The 17697-nt window shown below is 46.5% G+C and overlaps 1 protein-coding gene across 4 annotated transcripts in view; it reads left to right on the forward strand.

The window, feature by feature from the left end:
* Positions 1 to 17697, forward strand: part of LOC147667170 (ensconsin-like) — a 652025-nt gene that overhangs the window by 568177 nt on the left and 66151 nt on the right. For all 4 annotated transcript variants that reach the window (XM_086948874.1, XM_086948875.1, XM_086948876.1 and 1 more), the window contains one exon: positions 2822 to 2948. In XM_086948874.1, the coding sequence (XP_086805000.1) occupies positions 2822 to 2948 (127 nt within the window). The remainder of the gene's footprint in view (positions 1 to 2821; positions 2949 to 17697) is intronic.

Here is a 17697-nt window from a genome sequence, read left to right on the forward strand (position 1 = left end):
CATTTTCATTTTGATGGGAGCAACGTCTTCAGTCTCAGCAGATGAGCTACATGAACAGTACAAAATGGGCATACTGGAAAGCCTCCTTATTTTTATGTTTATTTATTTTGCAGTATGTATATTCACAAACAAGATTCCTAGTTTTGTCTGACTATAAACCTACTGCAGCCGATACAAAAAAGAACTTAGCAAGCAGCAGCACCTTCTATATTGTATGATCGCCATTGATAGTCACAAATGTTTGAATGTTCTTGCCTCTGTAAAGATAATGCATGGGGTGCCTGTACCACCTCCATTGCTGGTTGCACCATCAAGACAGAGCATAGCCCATCTTCTCAACTACTGAAATTGAGATACTACACTTTACCAGGAGACAAAGGCTGATCCAATAAGAACATTCTGATGTAGCCATATTCCCAGATTTCACTCTAGGAATACAGAAATGACGGAAAGCTTTAATGTGTTGAGGGTGTTTCTCTGCGATAGGGGACTGCGATAAATGATGCTATTCCTTGTGTTGCTGCTGCCAGTTATTGCTGAAGCTAAGGCATGGCATTTTGTGTAGCCAGAAAAAGCCCGGTACTGGTTAGATGAGTGTAAGAAATTGGAGTATTAGTTGAGGAGTCCAGGTACCCACTGCAGGTAATAACCACATTCCTTGTCAGGGTAAACCCTCAATGAAGATGAGCTAAACCCCTGGTAGCTATGGCTCATAGCTGACAGGCTTAACTTAGAGGCAGTGCGTAAAATATTTTCGCAAGACTAAAACAGTAATAAAGTCTAAATGCAAAACAATAAAAATCTCAAAATTAATTGGTAAAATAGAGGAAAATTGAACAAACATAATAAAATAACTCCAATTAGAGGAACTGGAAATTTGAATTTTGAATGTTTTAGTTAAAATGTCCCCAAAAAGTGCCAGTGATAGATAGTAGTTGTGGTAGAACGGTAATAGAGGGCTGGTCATACACACCAACCAGGTTCATACTTGGCAAAATATTTTGCCTTCTTGCTTTAGTTCTTTAAGACCTAATCCACTACAGGAGTGTACTTCTAAATCCCCAAGACCTCAGGGGAGGCACCTTGAATCACACAGGGTGTCTGTCAAGTGTCCAGTCCAGGTACAGTTGCCACTGAATAGCTGGGCAATTTTAAAAGTTGCTATACACATATTCTTCATTCTTAAGTTGTTATGAAAAATGGAAAATTCAATAAAATATGGTTAAAGATACTTCTAAACTTTTATATTCATCTATTTTCGAAGTCAATGCAAATTTATTATTTTAAAGATATTTGACAGGGTAGGAGCTTATTAAAGTGTCCGTATAGTTAATGTACGTGCAGTAGTCGAAGATTCACAACCTAGACTTTAGTCAACTTCTTTTTAATAACAGCTATGACTCAAATTAAGTTAGTAATTTTTTGAATTGCTCTCCATGGGTGATGGAGATGGTCATCAGATGACAGGCCCTAAAAATAACCTCCTTCCAACTAGATGTTAAAGCCCTTACTAGGAAGTTTCGGAATTTCCAAAAAAGATTGTAGCCTGTGTAAAAATGTATTTTAAAACTAACCATGGGAGCTCAAGCCATGCATATTACAAGACAGCGATACAGGAGATGTGTAAATCAAGCAAATATCAATGAGTTAAAATTACAAGTCCAGCTCAATAGCATCCCTCAAGTGGCTGACCACATTCGGGTAGAAATACATACATTATTCTAAAAGGAGCCAATAATAAACTCTTCTAACTATAAGCAGCATCTGTATGCTCACAGTAGCAAGAATGGCAGACTACTTGACTCGCAGGGAAAAAAGAAAAATGTGACAGAGGCAGTCCACTGTATAGAAAGTTGTAAAATATACCAAAGTTTTAATCCTCCTCCCAAATCATTAGAGGGATATTTCTGAAATCCTCCCCATCGCCGGCCTAGAATAAATGTTTTCACCAACATTATCAATAGAAAGAATAGAAACAGAATGAGTTTTTACACTAATTTCTCACTAATCATGTTTGGGTTCTGGAGTAGCATGATACACATCAGAAAAGTGCTTCAATACCTCATCAGGAGTAGCAAGCACTATGGAAGTGCAAACCCTTCCTTCTTCTATACGGCCACTATCCTTTTCAATCCAAATAACAGACTTACATGTCCACCACTCAAATGAATTTCATATTTCCCTATACTGATTCATCACTAATCCTTTTTGGGTTTCAGAGTAGTGTGCTACTTGCCAAAAAAGAACTTTGATGCCTCATCAGGGGTAGTAAGCGGTATATGAATGAAATTACAATAAAGGAGCTGCTGGTTTGAAAGGCCCATGGGCGTGATGGATTCAGCATTGAAATGTATAAAGTGCATAAGTTAACGGCACATACTTCATTACTGAGACAAATACATACCTAGAAGAAACTACAAAAAGGATTCCTTGATTATTTTTTTAATGCAAAGAAGGCCTTTGACATGGTGAATTGGGAATATCCGGTAGCACATTCTAAGAAGCTTGGGTGTATCTTCTCAGTTCTTAAGGTTGATTTCTTAGTTATATAAAGGTTCTTGAGCACAGTAGAGCATCAATGGTGACATTGCTTGGTTATATAAAGGTTCTTGAGCACAGTAAAGCATCAATGGTGACATTGCTTGGTTATATAGGCTGTATAGGCTGGTCCACAGTTCCTGGAAGAATAAATGATAAGCCAATGTTATTTCCCAGTAGATGTCTAACAATCTGATCTCCAGACAATGTTGGCCTTATTAAAACAATTCTATATGTCCTGGCTTTAAAATGATTTAGCATGATTGTTTTGTTTTCTTTTCAGCCACTCAACCCGTAGAGTCTGAACAGAAATCCATGCTTAAGCATGTTACTGAACACCCACGAAATGGAGATCCAGGACCCCCTTCTGAGGTGCCTATTTCTCATCATTTGACAGAATCTTTGGACAGGTAAGAATGCAAGATAGTCACAAACTTAGTCAAGCCATCAATATACTGGTAGTGTACTTGCATTGTATTCTCAGTGAACCTGGGTAAAGAATTAGGACTTGTGGATGCATCACCTTAGGAAGGGGAGAAACAGTTCTAGAACTTGGCATCACCACCCCATCTACTTTACTGAATGAAAGGGCATAATCTACCATGACAGGCAATATTGATATGGGAATGTTTTATCCATCTAATCATACAGACTTGCCCAATAAAAAATGAAAACGCTTAGCAAGTTACTGTAAGTGCATTTAGTTTGGAGGCTATCTAGAAAGAATACGCGCAAATTGACTTCTCCTAATGCCTCTGAAAAGCATGCAATCTAAAACTTGGATTTCTTTCTAGTTACAGGTTAAAACATCTGTCTTGAAATCTCAGTAGCTTTAATTGTGGTTAATGATGTTCAAGGTTAAAAAAAGCCTCAAACAATTTGCATATCAGTAAACCTAGTAAACAAATCAGCTGATGCTCGGGTATTTTTATTTGCCCCACCAATATTGTACTCTGTCTAAATCCTCCCTATGAGGTGGTGGAACCAATATAGTGTTTACTTTAAAAGGCTTATTTTAAGGACGCTCACTTCAGTAAAATCATTTTTGATGGATACTCCTAACCACAGATTCCACCTCACCTACTGATGCTCACTGGGTGCCAAATTAGATCTAAAAAAGCTCAAAATAGCTTCTGATTGTTGTTACCATAGGCTTTTGTTGTGAATCTGCCTGTCTCCAGATTTGAGAGAAAGACCTGTGTATCGATGCTCCCCTGCATTCTGACATTTGGGGCGCACTCTTTTTCCACACCCTTCGACACATTTCCGGAGCTTCCTCCTTTCAATTTCAACTTCCTCCAAAGTAGTTTTCAAGCATATTTTTAGCAGTGTGGAGAGATGTTGCTCCCAAAATGATGGGGTTTAACATGATTTCGGGAAGCTCAGCAAGTACCTGAAAAAGCAATCTCTCCATATGATCACTCTCCAGGACTGAGCAGTGGGGAGAACTGCAGTGGTGAACTGCACTGGGCTGACAAGAAGGGCGCTGCAGTTGTAAGCGGATGGCTGGGAGCTGACCCTTATGTTGGTGTAGAGACCCCTTCATGTCTACTTGGAACGGAGTCCGCCGGCCGGGGTGTGCCTGACTGGAGGCAAGATTGGACTATGACAATTTCCCTGAGGGCCCGTCTGGGGAGTGGTCTTGCTGGGGGACCGAGAGCACAGGGTGGAACGGCCTGACTGGACTTGGTGATTTCACTTGACTAGGCGAGTGAGGCTTCAAGAAAGCGTCGGCCGGGGCAATAGTTTGTTGAATTTTCTTTGCCACGTAGGCACGGTGAGCGGCGGCGGAGCAGCAGTACGCATCAGTGATCGTTTGGCGCCCAGGAGATCCCGCGGTCAAGTGAGGACATGGGGAAGCCAAGGGGAAAGCAGGTGGGTGTACCTCCGGAGTAAGAAGAAGATACAATGACCACAGAGACGCGAGAGGGACCGCAACAACGTCCGGAGGGGATGCTTCAACAGCAAGTCGATCAAATACTACAAGCCATTGCGGACACTAGAGAAGCCTTGCAAAAGGACATCGGTCATGTGAAACAAGGGCTGGGATTGCTTTGAGAGGATCATGCCAAGTTGGCCGACAGGGTGAAACAAACAAAAGTAACCATAGAGGTTCTGGAACCGACTCAGAAATCGATGGCGGCGCAGATGGCTGATGTTCAGAATAGGCGGTGGACCCTGGAAAAACGTGCGGAGGACGCTGAAGGGAGAAATCGGAGGAACAACATACGAGTGGTGGGGCTGCCGGAAGGGGTGAAAGGGCAGAACTGTACTCCTGAGGCGGAAGCCGGGAGCGTTACTTGTGCTTTTAAATTTTGAGTGTCACTTTGTGTGAAATTGTGTTTTAACTCACCTCACTTCGGCTGATTCCTGGGACAGTAACCCACATCTTGTCAACCCGCGCAGTGGATTTTAACGCTGTCGCGGACTTTGCCAAAACAAACACTTGCTGACGCCATTGCCGGCCTGCACCGAGGCCACGCCCCTTCGAGGCCACGCCCCCCGCCCAAGCTTAAAAGGCTCTGAGAACTAGTGCCTGACCAGAACTGTACTCCTGAGGCGGAAGCCGGGAGCGTTACTTGTGCTTTTAAAATTTTGAGTGCCACTTTGTGTAAAATTGTGTTGTAACTCACCTCACTTCGGCTGATTCCTGGGGCAGTAACCCACATCTTGTCAACCCGCGCAGCGGATTTTAACGCTGTCGCGGACTTTGCCAAAAACAAACACTTGCTGACGCCATTGCCGGCTTGCACCGAGGCCACGCCCCTTCGAGGCCACGCCCTCCGCCCAAGCTTAAAAGGCTCTGAGAACTAGCGCCTGAACAGAACTGTACTCCTGAGGCAGAAGCCAGGAGCGTTACTTGTGCTTTTAAAATTTTGAGTGTCACTTTGTGTAAAATTGTGTTTTAACTCACCTCACTTCGGCTGATTCCTGGGGCAGTAACCCGCATCCTGTCAACCCGGGCATCGGATTTTAACGCTGTCACGGACTTTGCCAAAAACAAACACTTGCTGACGCCATTGCCGGCATGCACCGAGGCCGCGCCCCCGCCCAAGCTTAAAAGGCTCTGAGAACTAGCGCCTGACCAGAACTGTACTCCTGAGGTGGAAGCCGGGAGCGTTACTTGTACTTTTAAAATTTTGAGTGTCACGTTGTGTAAAATTGTGTTTTAACTCACCTCACTTCGGCTGATTCCTGGGGCAGTAACCCACATCTTGTTAACCTGCGCAGCGGATTTTAACGTTGTCGCGGACTTTGCCAAAAACAAACACTTGCTGACTCCATTGCCGGCGTGCACCGAGGCCACGCCCCCGCCCAAGCTTAAAAGGCTCTGAGAACTAGCGCCTGAACAGAACTGTACTCCTGAGGCGGAAGCCGGGAGCGTTACTTGTGCTTTTAAAATTTTGAGTGTCACTTTGTGTAAAATTGTGTTTTAACTCACCTCACTTAGGCTGATTCCTGGGGCAGTAACCCACATCTTGTCAACCCGCGCAGCGGATTTTAACGCTGTCGCGGACTTTGCCAAAAACAAACACTTGCTGACGCCATTGCCGGCGTGCACCGAGGCCACGCCCCTTCGAGGCCACGCCCCCCTAGCGCCCTCCCCCTACTATAAATTATGTGCATTTGGCGTAAGCGCAGCGGACGAGCGCAGCGGGCGCGCCGTCAGCGTGCCGAAGGCGCGCCTAAGGAAAGCCCGTCTGCGCCCGTCCGCGCCAGGACGAGCCTAGGGCCAGATACCCTTGAGTTCTCTATTCAATTAAAGCTATCGTACTCCAGAGACTCCCTGCTTCAACTAAACCAGCCCCTCCAGCCTTCTTGCAATCATATCATTAAAGGTGAGAGCTCTTGTGCCCATTGTCCTCATTTCCCATTTAAACTCACTCCAGCAATGACAAGTCAGGCCCCCTGACAATCATTAATATGGCCTTGTTAAATTGCAGATCCCTGCCCAAACACACTCAAGAAATCCATATGCTACTAGAAGAGGAGCAATTTGAGATTCTGTTTCTTACTGAAAACATGGCTCGCTCCAGACTCAGATTCTGATGTTGTACAGGGGCTACCTCATAGCTATCTTGTGCAACACTTGGACCGAGTGAAGGGAAGAGGAGGAGGGATAGCTATTATTCACGAGGACCAATTTTCATGTAGATTTCATGACAGCCCCCTATTGGACTGTGAAAATGTACACTTTAGCATTCAATTGCCCCCATGTAACTCCCTTTCAGGAGTCCTCATCTACTGTCCACCAGGGGCCCTGGGACAATTTAGTAGCTCCCTCTTGGAATTTTCCACGTCTATGACTAGCACCTTACCCAATTTGTTCATCTTAGGGGATCACAATATTCATTTTGATAATAGCAATGATAACACCGCCTCAGAATTGCTTTTAGACCTGGCTACTCATCACCTCCACCTACAGAGCGACCAACCTACGCATACTCCTGGACATTTACTTGATCCTATTTTATGTAACATCGCTGATCTTAAAATAAATGTCCCGATCCCTCTGCCTTGGTCGGATCACCTGCTTATCCCCTTTAGGTGGGAGATTCCGACCATCTCCCCTCCTAACCAACCTCCCGGCAGACCGGCTCGTCCCTGGGCCAAACTAGACACCGAAAAATGGAAGCAGGTCCTGGAACTCTCCAAGCCAAACCACGAAACTGACCCCGTAATAGCGGATGCAGAGTTTTCTTCCTGGATCGAAAACTCTCTCAACACGATCCTCCCAAAAAAACCGTACCTGAAATCCCGTAAAAAAAATTCCTCTCCATGGTTTACCCAGGAGATTCGCCTTCTGAAAAAGCTCTGTAAAAGGGCGGAAAGAGTGTGGCGGAAAGATTTCGACCCTAATAGTAAGAGGGATTATAGACTGGCTATTCTAAATTACAAAAAAGCCCTGAAAAATGCCCAAACAGCTTTTTTTCCAGGATAAAATTAGTGCTGCATCTTGCTCGTCTAGGGAGACTTTCCGAATTGTAAAACAACTTTTAAAAACAACAGAGCCCATATGCCCGAATGACCTCTCAGACAACCATTGTAATGAGCTGGCCACTTATTTTGATCAAAAGATTGAAAATATTCTTCAGCAACTTCCCCCGCTCACCCCTATGGACCCCTCATCTATGTCCCTAATGTAGGTCCAGAACCTCAATACGGGACTTGACACATTCACTCTCATAAGTAAGGACACTTTGTCCCCCATTCTCCAATCACTTAAGTGTGGCTCACCGTCTGACCCTGCCCCAGTTAAAATCTTAAAGCAGGTAGCATCTACCATTCTTGCGCCAATGGTTAACTTAATTAATGCCTCTCTAGCAGATGGAATAGTGCCCCCTAGCTGGAAGAAGGCGAAGGATAGGGCCCTACTCAAAAAACCCAATCTAGACCCCCTCAATCTATCCAATTTTAGGCCTATCTCTCTCCTTCCGTGTATTAGTAAGATGACAGAAAAATTCATCAACGCCCAGTTGTCTAATTACCTGGAATCGAACAAACTACTTAAACCCTCACAGACAGGCTTTCGCCTTGGCCAGGGTACTGAAACAGCGATGGTGACGGTGATCGAAGAGGCCAGGAAGATCATGGATGCAGGGGGATCAGTAGCAGTGATCCCCCTGGACCTAAGCGCGGCCTTAGACACGGTCAACCACTAGATCCTGGCCCAGCGGCTTAGAGATCTTGGAATCACAGGTGTCGCCCTGTCCTGGTTGAAATCCTTTCTTCATTGCCGCTCATTCCAGGTGATAGAGGGTAGTTACATCTCTAAAGAGACCCCTAAAAGTTGTGGAGTGCCACAGGGCTCGTCCTTGAGCCCCACGCTCTTCAACGTTTATATGTCCCCTCTGGAAAAGATTGTCACCCCATATGGTATTGAACTTCTGACGTATGCGGATGACACCCAGCTGGTTGTCTCTTAGTCAGCAGGAAAATCCTACTATCGACCTGCATTCCTGCCTGAGAGACATAGCCAGCTGGATGGACAGATCTCATTTGAAACTTAATAGTGACAAGACTGAGATACTGGTGATGGGGAATCAGTCCCACTTTCGTCCGGACTCTCTCTGGCCCCCATGCATGGGCAGGCCTCCAACCCCCAAATCCGAGATTAAAAGCCTCGGACTATGGCTGGACCAAAATCTTACTATGCACACCCAAGCAGGGAAAACGGCTGGGGTCTGTTATGGTCTCTTGCGCTCCGCCCGGAAGATTCTACCGCTGCTCCCTTTCCAATCGAGGAAACTCCTGATCCAGGGCCTCATTCTGTCAAGGTTGGATTATGGAAACGGACTGTACCTTGGCGCACCGCGGAAAGTAACAACTAAACTCCAGGTAGTGCAGAATGCGGCCGCACGGATTCTTACCAACACCAAGAGTCGTTGCTCGGCCAAGCCGGCCATTAGAGCGCTGCACTGGCTGCCCGTCTTGGAAAGAGTGCAGTTTAAGGCGCTCTGTCTAACGCACAAAATTCTCAACGGGAAAGCCCCCCCTATCCTTAAAGATCTGGTTACTCCATACACCACCTCCAGATCCCTCCGATCTTCTAACGCCTACCTAACTCTGCCACCTAGGATCAAGAGGGCACGATTGGGAGGTCGGCGTTGTTCTTACAACGCCTCCAAATTGTGGAACTCCCTCCCCCCTGATCTCCGCGCACAACCTAATCTTCTGGCATTCCGAAAATTTCTGAAGACCTGGCTGTTCCCGTAAGCTTCCCCTCTTGACTCCGCCTGTACTTCTGTTCAGCGCTGGGACGCTTACGGGCAGCCATGCACTCTAGAAATCTTCTAACATTAACATTAACATGGTGGAATACCTGGAAAACTGTCTGAAGGTCAGGGTTGCACCGGCTGGTCTGACATCCTTTTTCACCCTGGAGAGAGCCCACAGGGTGCCCACCAGGCCACTGGCCCCCGGGAGGCCGCTGAGACAAGTGATGGCAAGGCTACTCCACTACAAGGACAGAGATCTTCTGCTGAATCAGGCCAAGAGGGCGAGCCCCCTATACGGTGAACAACAGCAGGGTCACACTGTTCCCGGATTACACATTCGAGGTTCAGTGCCGCAGGGTATTCTTTGTGGCTTTTAAGAGGGCACTGCGAGACAAGGGCATTCAATGCTCGCTGATGTTTCTGGTGCAACAAAAAATAACGATAGACGGCAAGTCAACATTCCATGAAAGCCCGGAGGAGGCGTGGGATTGGTTGGAGATGTATAAAGCAGGGCTCGGGGAAGTGGGGAGTGGTGTAACTATGGATGAGATGAGGCCGCAAACACGTAGGATGCTGCGCAACCGCCGTCACCAACTGGCAGCCCATAAACAAACGACGAAACAAACTGAGATGAAACGCACAGCCGCTTTACAGGCTGTCACAGCTATCTCGCACGAGGGGGCAGGGCTGCACCCTGAGGGGTCTAACTCGGATGGAGGATCCCTGGAAGAGGATGAGGAACAATCGTAGGTTGGGAGCCAGAAGCTTCCCCATGTGACAGCTGGGACTGCGGACGAGATTGTAGATGGGTGATGTAGACATTGGCTGATCCGGAATGGAATGCTGGGTGGGGGGGCCGGGGAGGGGGGCTTGTTGTTATCCAGATCGGATGATGACTGTGTATTTGGACGAAGGGTGTAAGGGGGATTATGGAACATATGTGGAAGAGACCTCGTAAATGCTTAACCCTGGATTGATCCGGAGTTGAGCGCGGGACAATGGACAACTAAGTGTCTCATTCTCTGAAACCTAGGTCTTACCTCCCGTAAATTTGTGTGGGTTAACTCCTTAGGAGTTTAGTGGTGCTTTGGAGTAATTGTTTGGATGTTGTAGTGCCTGTTCTGGGGGGGTGGGAGTTGGGGAGGGAAGGGGTGGAGGGATTGGGATGTTGTCGACACCGGTGTGCTCTTAGCCTTGAGGTGGGTGCGTAGGAGGAACGATGTGAATAATGGGTACATTACATGATTTGAAATGCATTACTTGGAATGTGCGGGGGCTTCATATGATGCAGAGGCGGCACAGGGTGCATGCCTACCTGGTACGGCGAGGGGTGCATATAGCTTTCCTTCAGGAGACACATCTTAACCAAATTAAGGGGGCACCCCTGAAAAAAAGGTGGAGGGGCATTTATTCTACACGACTTATTCTGCGTTTGCGAGGGGGACATTGGTGTAGGTTAGGGCGGGGGTCCAGTTTCAGCCACTGCAGCATTTGATTGATCCGGAAGGGAGGTTTGTGGTAGTAATGGGATGGCTCAATGGAAGATGATGTTGCGTTATGTAGTGCTTATGCCCCTAATGTCGACCAGCCCTCATTCTTTGAGACATTGTCGGGGAGCCTAGCGTCATATCCAACTACGGCGGCAATAGTGGGAGGAGACTTTAATTCTATCACAGATGTGGAGCGAGATAGATCTCACCCCCGACTGTTGGGAGCTTGGTGCACAGGATCTCCAAAGCAAGAAGCCCGTGGCAAACCAACTGGGATCTTATAGATAAATGGCGCGCCCTGCATCTAGAAGAGAGGGATTATTCATGTTATTCTGGCCTTCACGATTTGTATGTGCGGCTGGATGCAATACTGTGCGCCCCTGGTGTTCACTCCAGGGTGACTGGTAGTGAGTACTTGGCGAGTGCGCATAAGGTGGAGTCCGGTGAGGGCGGTCATACCGACCTGGCGGCTCAGACCAGAAGCATTGGAGGATGCGATCTTTGGCGAAGAGCTGAGGACAGGTATCGAGCGTTACTTCGAGGAGAACGAGGGGACCACGTCGTCCTTGCCAGTTGAGTGGGACACGTTTAAGGTTGTGGCTAGGGGGATCTGTATTAAGGTGGTGGGAGTACGGAAAACGATCTTGACTGACTTGGATAGGGCAGAAGGCCTGTTGCGAGCTGTGGAGAAGGCTCGACCTGGGAAACCGGAGGCGCAAGCTGAGATCTTACAAGCTAAAGAGTCAGTGGCGGTTCAAGTGGAAAGACTGTCCTCCTTTGCCTATGAGAGTTATAGAGCAAGGATGCATGCTGAGGGGGGCAAATTGTGTGCGCTGCTGGCGTGGTTGGCCAATACGACCCCCAGGAGAATGCCGATATTGGGCCTGGTAGCCCCGTCGGGGAAAGGTAGTGCACACGCAGGCGTGGCTAAACGGCTTGTTCCTAGAGTACTACACTGGGCTGTACAGTAGCCAGCTGGCTCAGGGCCCAGATGCTGCACAGGAATATTTGGAGGAGGTGGCTCTACCAAGCTTGACCAAGGAGCTGGGGGATCTACTGGGCAGCAAGATTATGGTAGGAGAGATAAGGAGTGCAATTAAACATATGGCTCGTAACAAAACTCCTGGGGTAGGCGGCCTCCCCATAGAGTTTTACTCCAAATATGTAGATTGCTTGGCTCCTCGCTTGCAATTGGTCTATCAAGAGGCGTACGAGGCAGAGAGACTACCTAAGACCACCTGGGAGGCTATTATCATCCCTCTCCTGAAGCCTGGGAGGGAAACTAGGGACATTAAGGCATATCGTCCGCTGTCAATGTTGACGACTGACTACAAAATCTTAAGTAGGATATTGGCATCGAGCCTCCTCCCATATATGTCACAGCTGATACACCGAGACCAATCCGGTTTTATCCCTAAACGTAATACTGCTTTTAATGTGCGACGACTATTGCGACTTCTAGAGAACTGCTGAGACTTGGTGCCATATGCCTTGATTCGATCGGTGGACATAGAGAAGGCATTTGATAACCTGGAATGGCCCTTTCTCTTTCAGGTTATGCGTAAGATGGGGTTGGGGAGGACTTCGTGAGATGGACCCAAATACTATATACGCCAGCGACGGCATGGGTGTGGACGGTGTGGGGACGGTAGCGGCTGCCTGCACGGTGAGGCAGGGAACACGGCAGGGTTGCCCCCTTTCTCCACTGTTATTTGCGCTGGCAATTGAACCCCTGGCGGTGCAGGCTAGATCAGGGGCACATTATACTGGGTTGGAATTGAGTGGAGACAGGCATTATATCTCGCTCTATGCAGATGACCTGTTGATGTTTCTGAAGGGCCCTGGCAGGGACTTTACAGGAGCGGCGGGGCTGCTGCAGGCGTCTGGTGCAATGTCAGGGCTGTGTGTGAACAGGGAGAAGACTAGCCTGTTCCTGGTATGTCGGTAAATGGGAATCCCCGACAAATTGCTTGGGATACGGTGGGTGCCCGGCTGGCTGTCATATCTGGGGACTAACATCTATCATGAGCAGAGCGATCTTCTGGAGGGAAATGTGAAGAGGGCAGTGCGAGAAATCAAGAGCAGTATGGCACTTTGGAGTACTCTGCCGCTGTTGGTGGCTGGAAGGGTAGCGCTTCTGAAGGTAGTAGCACTCCCTAGGTTACTGTATTATTTCAGGACGCTGCCAATCTGGATTCCGGGCCAGGTATTTTGGACGCTAATGTCTATGGTAGGGGTATTTTTATGGGGGAGCGGCAGAAGGCGGGTGGCTCTGGCCACGATGATGAGACCGAGAGCTGAGGGGGGGTGGGCAGTCCCGGATATCGAAATGTATTATCTAGCGGCCCAACTACAATGGCTCACGCAGGCAGTTGCTAGAGAGTTCAGGGGGCCGGATGGGCCAGAGGATCGCAGGATTCCACGGCATATCTTATACTTTGTGGTTTTGGACCAGCGGTTGGGGGTTTCATCGTTGACTTCTGAAGAGAGAGCGCTAAGGGCTTGCAGGAACAGAAGTAGGCGTGGGGCTGGAGAGACTCGACCGTACGCACCGAAGATACCTCTGGGAATGTGTACGGCCCTTCAACACGGAGGGGACTGGTCGGCATTAGCTGAGTGGGAAGAACTGGGTTTGCAGATGGTTGGGGGTTTGTACGAGGACGGAGCTCTCTTGCCCTACCAGTCACTGCAGGATAAATATGGATTGCCAAGGGGTAATTTATTGTTGCATGCCGCATTGGTGGCAGCAATTCAGGAATATTGGGGGGAAGGCCTGATGGCACCGCAGGCATCCTTGATGTGCCAATATGTAGTATTGGCTGCAGGGACGATTAAAGCAGTAACATGCCTATATCGGCGAATGATGGGAGAGGGGCTTCAACCGCTAACTCGACTGCGAGAGAAATGGGAGGAGGATCTGGGCAAAGACATACATGAATTGACTTTGTCTAAGTTAGTGGAGAGGGCGTGGAAAAGTACGCGGAATGCTAGATTCCAACTTATCCATTTCTACGTCATACATCGGGCGTACCTAACCCCATACAAGATAAATAAATATTTTAATGTGGAGACCGCATGTTGCCCTAGATGCTGTACGAATGCTGCAGACTTCCTGCACATGATGTGGAGTTGCCCGCAGCTCGGCACATACTGGGTGAAGATAGTTTGAGGTACTATGCGGGGTGACAGATAGGCAGATAGAACCCACCATGGGAGCATGCATACTGCACTGGTACCCTCACACTGCACGCACCAAGGTAACGTGTAAATTCATTGATTTGGGGTTACTGTTGGCCAAGCGGGAACTAACAAGAAAGTGGAAATCCATGCAGGGCCCTAGTGTAGAGCGATGGAGAACAGAATTCAGGAGCTGAGCAGCTAGCGAGGGCATGGTCTGGTTCCAACAAGCCAGGAGAGCAAATAATGAAAAGACGATGAAATCAGCACCAGCATTGGTATCCTAGTGGCACTATTGATACGGCCGGAGCAAGACTCGGACACAGACTCCTTGGGGGACCCGCAGGAACCTGTTGAGACATGCTGAATATAGATGGGATGAGGGTGGCCATAGGGAGGGCGGAAGCGTGCCAGGGCATGGGGGATTGGAGGATAGCCCAACTGTAGTAGGCCCTTAGTGCATCCTACCATGTTACAAATGATTGGACATCCTGGTCTAGAGTACATAGAGCACACCGGTATAAGGGATAAGGCGGGGGGGTCGAGACCTAAGCCAGCGGGGACACTGTGTTGGGCCCCATCACATTTGGTGGTGCATATGATGCAAGTTGCGTTACTTGCATTAGAGGATGGAGGGGAGGCTGGAATGATTTCTCTGGTGTTGATCTTGATGTAAGCTTAAGCCTACCTGAGAACAATGGTTGTACGCACTGTATCCTATATGTTGCCATTACTGATGAAGGTCTTGTGAGAGGGGGGCGGGGGTTGTTTGGGTTGAAAACCAATAAAATATATATTTTTTTAAATGATCACTCTCCAGGACATCCTGCATCTCCTCAATTACTGACATTTCCTGACCAGCCTCGATCTCCAGGATGCCTACTTCCCATCCATCCCAGGCATCGCAAATTCCTCAGATTCATAATAGCCAAGGGGATCATGTTTGGGCTTAGAGCTGCTACCCGGATACTTACAAAATGTCTTGCCCCAGTTGAAGTCTGTTCTGTCATAGGTAGGCTGCAAGTTTTCCCGTACCACGATGACCGGCTGATAAAGGCAGCGTACTTTCGTCAAGCGTCGATGGATACAACAAAATGCCTACAAACTTTCCAGACTCTTGAGGTCACAGTGAACTATCAAAAATATCTGCTTTTTCCTTCAACAAGGATACATTTTCCAGGAGTCACTTTAGACACATTACTAGACAAGCCATTCTTGTCTGCAGATAGACAAAGGAAACTCTTGGGGCTAGCCCACAGTCAAAAAGAAAGCCTGCTTCAGTTCGCCTCCTCAAGTCTCTTCTCAGCATGATGTCATTGGCCATTGTTCCGGTATCTTATGCACGTCTGAAAATGAGACCTTTCCAGGAGGAACTAGACGCACAATGGCTTCAAGTGGAAGGGCAATTTTACTACATCATCCAGATCACAGCAGTAATGAAATCAGCTCTTCCTTGGTGGATTAGCTCTGTCAATCTCTCATTAAGATTGAAGTTCCTTCCTCCGCTGTTGGAATACATCATTACAACAGATGCTTCTCTAGAATGGTGGGTAGCTCACTTAAAGATCTTCAAATACAATGCAAATGGAGTATAGCAGAGTCAAAAATGCATGCCAACTTTATAGAGCTGAGAGCTATCTCACTTGCTCTCCAAGCTTTCTTACCAAGGTTACAGAGATCATCTGAGTTGATAAGAATAAACAACAAAACCAGTATGCATTACCTCAACAAACAAGGGGGTATGAGGCCTCATATCCTATTACAGGAAGCGCAGGACTAATGGAAGTGGGTGTTAGCTCATCCAATGACCATAAGAGCAGAACATCTCCCAGAGATCAGCAACTATCTGGCGGATACCTTGAGCAGAACAACCCAGAGTTGTCACAAATGGGAACTCCAAACAATTAATTCTGGACCCCATATTCCATCGATGGGGAAAGCCAAAACTGGATCTTTTCTCATCTCAAGAGAGCAAGAAATGCCAGTTTTATCCAAGTGTTTTTGATAAGATGGCCCGGAATGTATGTGTACACTTTTTCTAGGTCTCTTTTATTACTCAGGAAAATGAAATGGGTAACCTGCTGGCTAACACTCAATTCTCCATGATGTCCTAGACAACACTAGTTCATGAAACTTCTACTGTTGTCGAAGGACAACCACATCCAGTTGACAACCCAGACAGACTTACTCTTAATTGAACAACATGCAGGTCCTTCATCCGGACCCGGTTTCTCTGCACTTATCAGCCTGGCTCCTGAACACCATGAGCTCCAACACCTAGATATTCTCGAGGAATCTAGGAATACCCCCGCAAAAACCAGTGCTGACACCACCAACAAAACATATTTCTTCAACTGTATATGGTGCTGGAATCGAATGTGCATCCTATCTCATTGCCTCCAGAAAAGGTTTTACCTGATCTCCGTTCTCTAGCCAAATCCGGACTGGTGCACTCTTCTGTTATTTTATTGTTTGTATTTTATTGCTAGCTATTCTAATTCAAGCTTGTGTATCTATGAAAGATACTCCAATACTGGAGAAAAAAGTCTTACTTACCTGTAACTCTCATTCTCCAGTATTGGTATATTTTATAGATTCACATGCAACCCACCCTCCTCCCCATAGAGGCTGCCATTCTTGGTACATTGTAACTGTTACCACTAGTGCACAAAAATCTCAGGGAAGATGCCACTGCTGGGACTGTTCTATGTGTGTTGTCATCTTATTTTCTGGAGTTTGGGTCTTTTTAAATTAGGTACATAAGATAATAAATTCAATGTCTTTTGCCTTTGTAAGTTGTTAATTACTGCTACTGCTTTAGCATATATCATGGAACTCCCACCTCGACAACTGGGATGATTGGATGTGGATCTATGTAAGATACCAATACTGGAGAACGAAGGTTACAGATAAGTAACAAGATTTTTGGTTTCCATTTCATTTATCAGCTTCTTATATAATGTGCTTCTGATCCCTCATTGACCTGCTGCCTTTCCATTCTTTAGTTTATTTATAGGGCTTTCAATTTTATGCTATGTACAGATTTTTATAGATCCATACAGACAGAAGACAAAGTGCTTTCTGTCTGCATTTATTTAAAAAGAAAAAAGGAAAAAGACAGAAAATGTGGCTTCTTTTGAGTGCCTTTCCAAACTGTCTTTAATTCCAGACCAATAGCTGAGCAGGTAGATGGCACTGGGAAGTAACAAAACGGTATAAGGTTTCAATAAATAACGTCATATGTCAACATCCATTTTGTAGTATAATACCAATATTTACCTGTGGGTGTATTGTTATGTTATATTTGGCTGCTCAATTTGCTAAAATACGACAGGCGTCAAAGTATGAGGGCATATTTATTAGTTAAATAAATGTGGACATATACCATATTACAATTTCATTTTTGCAGAGAACACAACATAAATATGGGAAATACTGACAAGATGGGCAATAAATAAATATGGATATATATACAGACAGAAATGTTTAAAAAAAATACCATAAAACCGGGAGCCCTATTTATTTATTTGAACTGTTACCCATCTCTGATCATGATTATATCTGGAGTCCTTTCTTCCTTGTATAGTTTACTAACTTTCTTAAGCATCTCCTTTTCGATGTCTTCTGGGAGGTATTCTCTCTTCCAGTGTTGATTTCTATTAGGGTATTTATAAAGTTCTTAGTCTGGTCAGTTTTATATTTCCATGCTTACAGTACTCTGCACTTCTCCACATATTCAAAGTGTGATAGTTTACTGGCTCTTAGTTGATATC

The sequence above is a fragment of the Lissotriton vulgaris genome, unplaced genomic scaffold (assembly GCF_964263255.1).
Source record: "Lissotriton vulgaris unplaced genomic scaffold, aLisVul1.2 SCAFFOLD_1069, whole genome shotgun sequence".
Lineage (NCBI taxonomy): Eukaryota > Metazoa > Chordata > Amphibia > Caudata > Salamandridae > Lissotriton > Lissotriton vulgaris.